Consider the following 10,064-nt stretch of genomic DNA (forward strand, 5'->3'; position numbering starts at 1 on the left):
CCCCCGACCCGGATGAAGCTGTTCCAGGTGACCATTCCGAACGACCAGCATCGCAAGGCAAGCAGCTTCGAACGCAATCGCCAAGCGTGGGTCAAAAGATGTACATGCATAGGTCGTGACAGTGCTGCAAGACGACCTGAACTTGGAAAACGTCACAAGCATCGAGGCTCGGACATCGTCGATTGTGTCCTTCCGCGTTGAAGACGAAGAGATGCAAGGCGTGTTGACAGTGCTTCAGAAGCTCGGGGTGGGCGTCAAGTTTGGATTCTGCGATGTCATGTCCCTTACTCCGGGCACGACCATCTCGAAAGCCAAGAAGACGAAGAACGGGTCGTCGTCCAGGCCTCGGCGTGGCATTCTACAAAAGTCCAGCGATGTCGGTACTGCTATCCCAGTCGCAGAGATCTATGCACATATCGAAGCGAGCACGACACTTTCCCGCGACTCGATCGGGATGCTCTTCATCTCATCGTACGTAGCATGCCATGAACGCTCCACGATCGTTGCTCACCTCGTCCAGGTCGATTGCTGGCATTGGACTCGCAGGAGACTCTCCCGTGAGTGCTAACCACACCATTTAGTACCATGGCGCCTGAACTCTCGTTGAGTAGACCTGCGTCGTGGCGTCGATGCTGCTATCCCCCCTCATGGTACCCGACAGCAGATGACCGTCCCATGGCAGCACACTGGCGTACTTTAGGGCCCTATCCTCGGCTGCTCCTTTGGATATGCTATCCGTGACCGCAATATGTTTCTAAACGGTCTCTCCAACGAGCTCACTGCTCTGGTATGCATCCATTACCGACGAACGTGTCCGTCATTCCTACATCACTTTCCCATGTTGTAGGTGATCACGCTGCTACTGGGCATGCTCCTCGGCATCGTGTTGGCGCCGTACGCGGACGACTTGAAGTGGCCGACGGCCGAGATGCGTTCCCGTGGCCAGGCTGTGTCGCTCATCTTCGGAGCGATCGTCGCCGCGTTGTCTGGGGCCGGGGTCGCGCTCGCCGAGTCGAATGCCAACATTTCGTCGGTGGTGGGGACGGCAATTGCGGCGGCGCTGCTTCCACCAACGGTCAACTGCGGGATTAGCTTGTCATACGCCATCATCGGCCCGCTCTTCCTGACCGACTACGAAGTGACAAAGAAGAATGTGTTCTTTGAAATCGCCGTGGGGAGTGCGCTGCTCGTGTGGATTAACATCATCTTCATCTACCTCTCGGCAGTCGTCGTGTTCAAGTTTAAACAAGTCGACAAATTTGAACTCGTGCGCAACGTCGACGAGTCGACTTGGCAAAACCTGCCCAAGCTCGGGAAGACTCCCCGCATGCGCGATCACGGTCTGCCACCGAATTTGTGTCGAGAGGACGTGTCTTCCGACGGCACGTCTTCTCCGGGGATCCTGCCGGAGGTGTCCACCGTACAAGGGGACAGCGCCCACCACCTCGTCGACCTCCCGCCCCCCCTTCCCACCACCGCCATGAAGCGGCGAATACGCAGCGTCTCGGAAGACGACAACGACAGTCCGTTGGCAAAATCCACATTAAACGTGTCAGGCGTGTGATGCGATGGTCATATCAACCAAAGCATGTCGACGTCACTCCCGAGTTGGCGGCCGTCGCGCGCCCTAATTGTGTAACAATGCTTTGCTATCCCACACGCGTGTTGCCTTGTCGTGTCGTGGGGGAGGGGCGTGAACTGGTGCTACCATCGAAACTCTTCCCGAGTGATGGAAACCTCCCAACGCCCGTCCCGCGCCGCTGCAGTTTTCTAGGTGGACCTTTGTTCGATTTGAAGTCGAGTCAAGGTATGCCATGTGCCCAACCCACCGTTGTATATTGCCTTGGCACTGCCTTCGTCCATGGAGTGTCCGTGTTAGAGAGCAAAGGTCGCTGCTGCTGCTGCTGCTGTTGTTTGCTGCCATGGACGACGCTCGACGTCGGCATCTCGTCGAGTTCCTCGTACATTCACGCCACATCAAAGGACACCTCTTAGCGATTCCGTTTGCTGCCCCTCCATGCCAAAAGTACACGGACTCGCGCCGTGATCTTAGCATTGCGTTGGCCTCTCGTGCATCCATAGCGGCAGGGATCGTCCTGACACTGCGTCCCGATCAAGGTAGCGGCTGGCATCACGGCGGTCCTGGGGGCGCCGTCGTTTCTCAAACGCGGGCTGCATACCCAATGCAAAATCTGATGGTCCATGCATCTTCAAAGGCAAAAGACACAGCTCGACAAGCGCAAGGGTTGAAAGCACGAACGCTCTAGTGGATTCTAACCGCCTTGGAAGAAGGCCAAGGCACAACGTCCGTGGCAATTGTGGTGGCGGCCGACAAAATCAAGGAAAGAATTCAACGCCGTGGATGTCGATGGCGCCAGCGGGATGTGGTCGCGTCATGACGGGTGCTTTGGCGGTGATGTCAAACTGATGCGCCGCTTGATGAGCTCTCGATGGAGCCCTGCGATCGCGGCATTGACGTCTTTGCGCTGAGCCAGAGGTTAGATCCTTTCAGGTGGTGAACATGACAGACGTACGCCTTGGCCGGCTGCCCACACACTCATTCGACGAGATTGCGGCAGCGAAGACGACAGAGGCACGACCGTGGGTTGCGCATTCGGTGCAGGCTTGACTCGAACGGGTGGTGTCGCGCCACGTCGAGTGGGTTCGGGGGCGAGTGAGACCGTGGTAGGTCGTGGCGGCGTGCGGGGCAGCGCCTTGAGGACGTTCTTTGCCGACCTACGACCAATTTGACTTTCCGGACGTGACAGCAAAGTCGGCGTACGGGCGGTGAACGAGAGAGTTTGTTGGAGGACTAATGGATGCGTCGTCCTTGACGATGGGGCACGGTAGACTGCGACGCGCGATGCGGGGCCGTGCGGCGGCGCGGTGCCGAACAAAGGCCTGCCACCGCGTATCGGCCTCGATTTCGTCGGTGTCTTTGTTGTCTTCGGATGGGTTTGAGTCAGAGCCAGCAGACCCTTCCGACGAATTGCAGTCGACGTCGGCGCTGAGGGGAACGTTCGTCGAGATCTCATCGAGCAATTGGATCGCATCCGCGGACAAGACAAAGTTGTTGTCGTCGTTGTTCGTATCGTGGCGATGTCGATTGCGGATGACTGAAGGGAACGGTCCTGTGGTCATGACGTCTTCGTCGACTGCCAGGGTCATGGCGGATTCCCCATGGCCAGCGGCGGCCGGGGCTGCGTCGGGGGGAAGCGATGCTTCGTCCACGGGCTCAATTCCCAACAGGCGGCCGTAATTGCCGAGGGCACAGCAAAACTTTTCGCCCGACTGAATCAAATCACAAACTCGGTAATGGGTGGTCGGTTTGGCGCGCAATGTGGGAAGCGTTGTCGAGGGCGGAGGACGATGGTACTGTCTTGTTTGGTTTTCGCCCGTCCTAGCGGCAACGCACGACGAGTTCCACGAGCTGTGCCAACCCGACGTACCCGCAAAACGATGTTTCGAGTGTAAAGCTGTTCAAGATGCGAATGTCATTCCAAACAGAGACCCGCCCAGTCGATAGCTTGGACCGCGGCACGTTAAACGTGCAGTCGGGAAAGCTAAAGAAGCCGCCTTCCAAGCCATGTGAGCGAAGTGAGGGTAGGCAGCGTCGTACCGTCTTCGGCGGACGATACTTTCGAGAGCAGGTACGGAAACAGTCGCATCTTGGCCGCTTCAAATGGCGACCAAGCGAAATATGGCTTGCATCCATACCTGCCCCGTCATGACGTAAAGCAACGCAAGCGAACCAACGTACACAAACATGTTCTTCTTGCGACTGTGGCCATGAATGTCACAGAACAGGACGACGCGGCGCGCATTCCGCATGGACATGATCATTTGCTTGGCGGCGTAGATCGTCGGGTGGGTGTTCTGGCAAGGTTTCGACCATCGGCGGTTGAGGTCGACCCCGACGACGGAGCAGCGGTAGTTGCCGTGGATGACGCCATCGGGGTTGAGCATGGGGACGATCTTGAACACAAAACATTGCCGCAGCCTCTGCGCTTCTTTCGACGGGCCTACACCCCCAAGAATGACGTCATGCCATCGTATCGTGCGTACCTGTCAAGTAGTCGATGATCCCTTGCATGACAAAACTCCCGTTGGTTTCTCCGGGATGGACCCTCGCCGTCAAGACAACGCCCGTTCGAAGCATGAGGACTACAACGCGCGCGTTCACAACGCCTTGGACAAGAGCAATTCGAGCGCGAGATCCAACCTCGGGGCTCTGCCGTGTATTCTGTGATTGTGAGCACGTCGCACGCGTTGCCGCACACGGTCGGGCACAGCGTGCGCCGCCGAACGTTGGGGCTGCGAAGGGGGCATGCGAGGAGCGTTGTCAAGTACCTCTGCAAGTTTGTGTACGTGTACGGGTAGCAATGGGCAAAGTACACCGTGTCCATGGCCGTGTCGAAACGATATACAAACGAGAGCGTGTAGTGATATCGCTTGGTTCGCCATCGACGCCGGGGGTGCTCAAACTCGTCTGCGTTCTGGTAGTAGAACGCTTCGACGCCTGCGTGGGTCCACCCCGCCACGCCTTGGGCCGCCCTGACCTACCATAGTTCGTGTAGTTATCCAGAGGGGCGTGGGGGGGTCGCTTACTTCCGAATACACGGTCGGCAGCATGCCAAAGTTGTACAGACTGTCGCGCTTCATCATGTTGCGGATGTTGAAGCGAACGACGAGGGCGTCTTGGCCGGGGGGAACTTGATCGGCCACCTTCACTTGGAAGTAGTACCATTGAATATGCCCTACGGCAAGTGTGATTTGAAGGGGCGAGTCGTTCCATCGATAAAAGGTACCAAATGTGTACGTGTCGCAATCGCAGTAGAGATCGTATTCTTGGTCAACCGCGACGGGCATCAAGACGTCGGTGGGTGGCGGCGGGCCATGGGGGTGGTGGGCACTCGATTTTGGCGTAGCGAGTTTGGTTTGGTTCAAGTGTTTGGTGCATTGTGGCAAGTACGTGGCGTAGTTTCGATGGTGGACTCGGTAGGCGCACTCGAGGTTGCCGCTTTCAAACCACGAGTTGAACGACAGGTTGGACGGGTCGTTGTGCGTCGAAATGTACTCCTTCGACACACTCGTTGAGTTGGGGCGCTGGTACACGAGCACGCGGTCGGTCCCTGCATTCACGCGCTTCCAGAATCTCGCTTCGAGCTCGGTGAAGGCATTCGCAAGTCGACGAGACACCTCCGCGCTCCCGACGGGACACCCCCCCGCGGTCTCTGGCTCGTCCAGCACTCGATGGTCGACGTGAGGAAACACACACCCGAACTCGCCCGTCGCGTGCTCGTTTGTGTCGACGTCATGCCCAACGTCGTAGATGGGGAGCGGCGTCAGGTGGCTCATCAAGAGCATGCTTTTGAGCTTGCGCGTTTTGTGCTTGAGCGTAGGCGTTGTGGCAGCGGCGGTCGACATTCGTGCGAAAATGCATCCACTGCACGCGACCCAGATACCAAAAGCCGACGACCTGTTCGGTTACATACGAAACGGTGTGCCTTGAAACGGCTGCATGGCGTGCGAAACGAAACTTCCTGAATCGTCCGATTCTTGGGGTGGAGTCTAGACATGCCGCAAGTTGGTGGCTGGGGTGCCATCCCAGCCAGTAGGTCCACAGATTTGTTAAGGACGGTTAGCTCCCCGCCATGCGTCGTGCCTCGTCGAATGTGGAGGGCTTGCTGCTTTTGGAACGAGTTCGAAACATCCAGCCTCCCCCTCCGACCCTGTCATCCAGATAAATCCATATTCGGCTCGGCTTTCAGACAATTAGTCGTTGTCCCAACCCATGGACGAGCGTGTCGTGCCTTTGGCACAGTCTCCTCTCTGACGCGTTCAACTTGAACATGCGCAACCCAGACAGACATGGAGCTGCTTTTTTGCTCATTGACGTGCACAAATCAACATCGGGTGTGCTGAACGCGTTTGGAGCCAACGGCGGTGACCTCGAGCCCCGAGCTCCCAAGGTCAAATGAGCATGACGCTGTTGCAGCGTCCGTACTGTTCCCAGGACGACCAGGGCTAATTTTGACTTACAAATTGCTCCTTCCTCGCATTTGTCAGTGTCCATGACGACTTATATGTCTGCCAGTTCACGTTTGGGTGTTAACAATGTAGTGACCGCCCGTTTTCATTCAATTGGACCTGTGACTTTGAGATGGTTATCCACTGAGACGGCAGGCGTCTTATACGCCTGCAAGACGCAATGTCCTTGCTCTCTTGACGAGGCAAGACGTCGACGACAGCAATGTGGCAATTTTGCGGTCTCGCTTCGAGATTCGCTGGACATTGTTTCGGGATAACCGATCACTGCATTCTGGTGCAGGTTGAGCATCACCACGGATTGGTGTCCATCGACGGCGGGGATGGCTCGCTAGAGTTGGCACACAAGGAAAACGACAAGCGCCACACGAGGCGACTGGACCTGGACGGCAACTTGGACAAGCTAGCGTGTTATTGTCAGTCCACAACATTTGAAAGCGCCGAACGCCTTCCCCCCGCCAAGGTGGTGGTTTTTACTCCCACGTTCTCCATGGTGCGAAATCGACTTTCAGTGTAGCATCGTCGAGTGGGGCGAAGTGGGGCTCGACATGTGTACTTGAGTAGATTCGTAATCGGGTTTTGGGCGAGTCGATTTTGAATGAACGACAATTTACGTCGACTTCATTTGTCTCGATACTGCATTGCGACATGCAGCAGAAGTGGCCACGGCAGCAGCAGCAGCAGCCTGCATGATTGTAACATCACGCCAGGGAGCCGGCGCGAGATGCGATGTAACGACGGCAGCTACATGGAAGGCCGTCGTTTACAAGAGCAACGAGATTTGGGGGCAGTAGATTCGGACTTGGCTGGGCGAGGAAAAGATCACATGAAGTGACCCAGCTTGCCCACATCTTGGATTAAGTGGGCAACAGATGTCCAAGCAACAACACCGTTGGTGCAAGCCTCTTCAGCTCACCGCACCATGAGCACATGGATCCAGTCACTGCACTCCACACTCAAGCTATGCTACGGTCGCGATGGCGCGGAGTTTGTGCACGTGCCACGCTTGCCGGTGAAGGACGCAGCTTGCCCTTGGAGCAGGCCATCACACAGGTTTGAGTTTCTTTTTGACCAATCAAAGTCGGGCAAAGATCGCAGCCAACAGTCGCGGATAAATATCAGCGGATCGAAGCAGCCACGATGTCGGCGGTACTCGCGTCGTCCGCAGTCAAGCCCGTGATCAAGAACTCGACGATGGACCAAGACCTGCAGGACGAAGTGATTTGGGTCGCCCAGGCCGCGATCGAATCGGAAATCAACGAGCAGTTCATCGCGGCCAAGATCAAGCGCCACTTTGAGCTCAAGTACCACGGCATGTTGTGGCACTGCTGCGTCGGGCGAAACGTGGCGTGCTACGTCACACACGAACAGTCCAAGTTCCTGTACTTTTATATTGGCCAGATGGCGGTTGTGCTGTTCGCCACAGCCTAGCGACGCCCCTTCGCCAGTGCGTCCACTTTCGCTCGGACCTGTCGGTGTTTTCCACAACGGCTCAAGTGGAACGTTCAAGCCAACGCCGCATGACGACAGCACCGAGGCAACGATGGAGCGCCACAGGACCGGCAGTCACGTATAAAATGAAGTAGATATAATGCAGACCTGGAGTGAGATACGAATCCATTTGGTGCAAACACCTTGACGCCATGCCACCGCGAGGTATATCCACCTACCGCTTCATTGCATTCAGTGAGATCGATCCCACCAAGCGTTCAATGACCATCAAGCTTGGACGACCAAGCCTAATGCGCGTGGGTGTGCTGGAAGACAGCCGCCTGACCATCTCGACCAACCCACGCCTCCTCCATTTCACGGGATCGAACACCAAGGAGATATGGATTCAAGGATTGGGCTGCCGTCCAGCGGTGGTCTACTTGGCGGCTTCCGGTCTTCGGATGTACCCCGTCGAGCAAAAGGCTGGCTTACACACGCAGTGCCGTCCCACGGACCGGAACGAACCCTTCTTGAGCAAAAGGTAGGCGAGGACGACCAGCCCGGACACGGCGGCCGCGATTCCGTCTCGAAGACGGATGTGGACATCTTCGTTCCAATGCAATGACAGCGACACCCCTGTGAGGAACACGCCGAGCACGACGACCTCGGCCAGCATGAACGCCAAACTGTTTTGCTGCTGGACTGTGAACGGACTGTCCGTGCGGCGATCGGCCGTAAAGTTGCCAACGAACAAGTCGAGCGAGTCTTGACGGATACCGTCGGTAAAGTTGTTGAGATAGTACCGAGTGACCGAGTTGATTCCGTCCTGAATCGCACCAGCAAGCGTGCGCTTGCCCGTGCGCGTAAAGTCGGTCTTGAGCGCCCCCGTCCCCGCGTACATGAGCGAGACTGCGTCCGCGTTGTCGGCCCACGCGTTCTTGAAGAACGACTCGAACGCTTCAAACGGCGAGTCCAGCCACGACATGTCCTTCGAGTCGAGGCGGAGGCAGAGCAGCATCGTGCGGCGCGCCACGAGGCTCATCACGACATTCGTCCGGTCCAAATTGTCCATACAGTTGACGCGGAACACGCCTTTTTGCTTCTTTATGACGCGACCGTCCGCGTCGACTTCGAACCAGTCATACTTGGCAAAGCACTCGGCCGCCGACTCCATGAGCTTGGCGAGGTTCCCCCACTGCATCTTGCGGCACTCGTCGTGGAAGTCAAACCAAATGTATGCAATCGGCTGCGCAAACAGCGACGACAACGTTGCCGTCGGCACAGCGGGCGACGCTTCCTTGGGTGCGGCAGCTTTGCGTGACCGCAGCGACGACGGAGACGTCACAGCTGACGAGTCGTCGTCATCGCCGGCGCCACTGCCCTGGTTTTGGTTGTACTTTTTCGTGTATTTCTGAAACGCAGACCCGAGTTGGTTCTGGTCCCGCACTGTGGACGACTTGCCGTTCTTGTCGATCAAGTTGAGCACAGTGACGTGGCCGTACTTGGCAATCACGTTGTCAAAATGCGCACGGAACGCGAGCTCGTTCCAATCGATCAAGTCCGACTGGCTGTACGCATAGCGCGTACGCGGCATGTACTTGAGTGTGACCATTTGGTCCCAGTAGAGCGGGATGGACCCTCGGATTTGCACATACGAGCACAGACCCCCGTCGCCCTTGCGCACCATCATCTCGGTTTCGGCAAAGTTGGCGCAATGGCCGTCCTTGTCGACGCCACGGACGTTGAATCGCGTGCCCACGCGGTGCCAACTGCGCCGGGTGAAGAAGAAAAAGTCTACCGGCGCAGTGTTCGACGTCATCATGACTCCCTTCACGACCTTGACAAAGCCGTTGATCACTGGCACGATCCACCGATCCAACTTGACCTTCGAGTGAAAGAACGGACCCAGCACGGGCTTGTTCCAAAAGAACGACTCGTCCGCCCTCGCGTGGGCCGGCAGCTTGGCCGCCGACGCCGTTGCGAGGGCGTATCGCTGCGCCGACAACGTCAGAGGGTAGTCAAAGGAAAAGTAGAACATCTTGCTCTTCCCGATCGTCTTGAGCATGTTCAAGTAGATCGCCTGGTCTCGCTTCTCCTGCTTGCTTGCGGTCGATTGAAAGTGGCGCTCGGCGTGCTCGGATACGGGAACGAACTCAAGTTCGAGCACCTGGTAGATGCTTTCGTCGTTCGGGCCTTTGCCGATGACGCACGCGTTGTCTTTGATGAATGCCAGGTACGGTCCCGACAGGAGCGAGTATACACCGTACAGCGCCTTCACTTCGAGGGGCGGTTCGTCAGTTGCGTCCTTGACCCGGGCGACTTCCTCGAGGTCTACCAACGGCTTGGACACAGCCGACGCGTCTCCGCTTGGCGTCTTCTCCACTTTGGACGACGGGAGGCTCACACGCAGCCAGCTCGAATCTCCCTTGCGGCAGTCCTCCAAGAGGAGCTCCCCTGCTTTGCGGTGCACCTTGAGCATGATGATGTCGACGTGGCGTGGAAATCGCGCTTGCCTGTGTACGTTTCACTCGGTCAATTTTATCTTCATTTTTGTATCGGAATAGAAACCAGAGGTGATAGAGGAG

General features: G+C 57.0%; 4 protein-coding genes across 5 annotated transcripts; 2 read left to right on the forward strand and 2 right to left on the reverse strand.

The window, feature by feature from the left end:
• On the forward strand, positions 1 to 1,659 carry H310_07126. 2 transcript variants are annotated; one of them, XM_008872450.1, is made up of 6 exons: positions 1 to 57; positions 113 to 471; positions 521 to 557; positions 612 to 650; positions 701 to 787; positions 848 to 1,659. In XM_008872450.1, the coding sequence occupies exons 1-6, from the start codon at positions 13 to 15 to the stop codon at positions 1,562 to 1,564; spliced, it is 1,284 nt and encodes a 427-aa protein (XP_008870672.1). In that variant the 5' UTR covers positions 1 to 12; the 3' UTR covers positions 1,565 to 1,659. The 2 variants fall into 2 exon arrangements, with proteins under 2 accessions (XP_008870672.1, XP_008870673.1); XM_008872451.1 differs by lacking the exon at positions 1 to 57 and having other exon boundaries at positions 75 to 471.
• A 734-nt stretch (positions 1,660 to 2,393) lies between these two features.
• Positions 2,394 to 5,427, reverse strand: H310_07127 (hypothetical protein; the record flags this gene model as incomplete). Its single annotated transcript, XM_008872452.1, has 10 exons — positions 2,394 to 2,486; positions 2,535 to 2,736; positions 2,783 to 3,400; positions 3,450 to 3,576; positions 3,620 to 3,717; positions 3,761 to 4,022; positions 4,066 to 4,164; positions 4,223 to 4,559; positions 4,609 to 4,757; positions 4,809 to 5,427. 10 exons carry the CDS (start codon positions 5,425 to 5,427, stop codon positions 2,394 to 2,396), a joined length of 2,604 nt encoding a protein of 867 aa, XP_008870674.1.
• A 1,718-nt stretch (positions 5,428 to 7,145) lies between these two features.
• On the forward strand, positions 7,146 to 7,664 carry H310_07128 (hypothetical protein). The gene has a single exon (XM_008872453.1). The coding sequence runs from the start codon at positions 7,189 to 7,191 to the stop codon at positions 7,477 to 7,479; it is 291 nt and encodes a 96-aa protein (XP_008870675.1). The 5' UTR covers positions 7,146 to 7,188; the 3' UTR covers positions 7,480 to 7,664.
• H310_07129 (hypothetical protein) lies at positions 7,583 to 10,007 on the reverse strand. The gene has a single exon (XM_008872454.1). It carries the CDS (start codon positions 9,956 to 9,958, stop codon positions 7,916 to 7,918), a length of 2,043 nt encoding a protein of 680 aa, XP_008870676.1. The 5' UTR covers positions 9,959 to 10,007; the 3' UTR covers positions 7,583 to 7,915.
• Between the last annotated feature and the right edge of the window lie 57 nt (positions 10,008 to 10,064).

This window comes from Aphanomyces invadans, assembly GCF_000520115.1.
Source record: "Aphanomyces invadans strain NJM9701 unplaced genomic scaffold supercont1.13, whole genome shotgun sequence".
In the NCBI taxonomy this organism is placed as follows: Eukaryota; Oomycota; class Saprolegniomycetes; order Saprolegniales; family Verrucalvaceae; genus Aphanomyces; species Aphanomyces invadans.

Bases quoted from the DNA above. Each gene is read 5' to 3' on its own strand.
- H310_07128 (XM_008872453.1), top strand. From the start codon at position 7,189: ATGTCGGCGGTACTCGCGTCGTCCGCAGTCAAGCCCGTGATCAAGAAC.
- H310_07126 (XM_008872450.1), top strand. From the start codon at position 13: ATGAAGCTGTTCCAGGTGACCATTCCGAACGACCAGCATCGCAAG. The intron at 58-112 runs GCAAGCAGCTTC...GTACATGCATAG, and splicing joins CGAACGACCAGCATCGCAAG to GTCGTGACAGTGCTGCAAGA. The intron at 472-520 runs GTACGTAGCATG...CACCTCGTCCAG, and splicing joins GGGATGCTCTTCATCTCATC to GTCGATTGCTGGCATTGGAC.
- H310_07129 (XM_008872454.1), bottom strand. From the start codon at position 9,958: ATGCTCAAGGTGCACCGCAAAGCAGGGGAGCTCCTCTTGGAGGACTGC.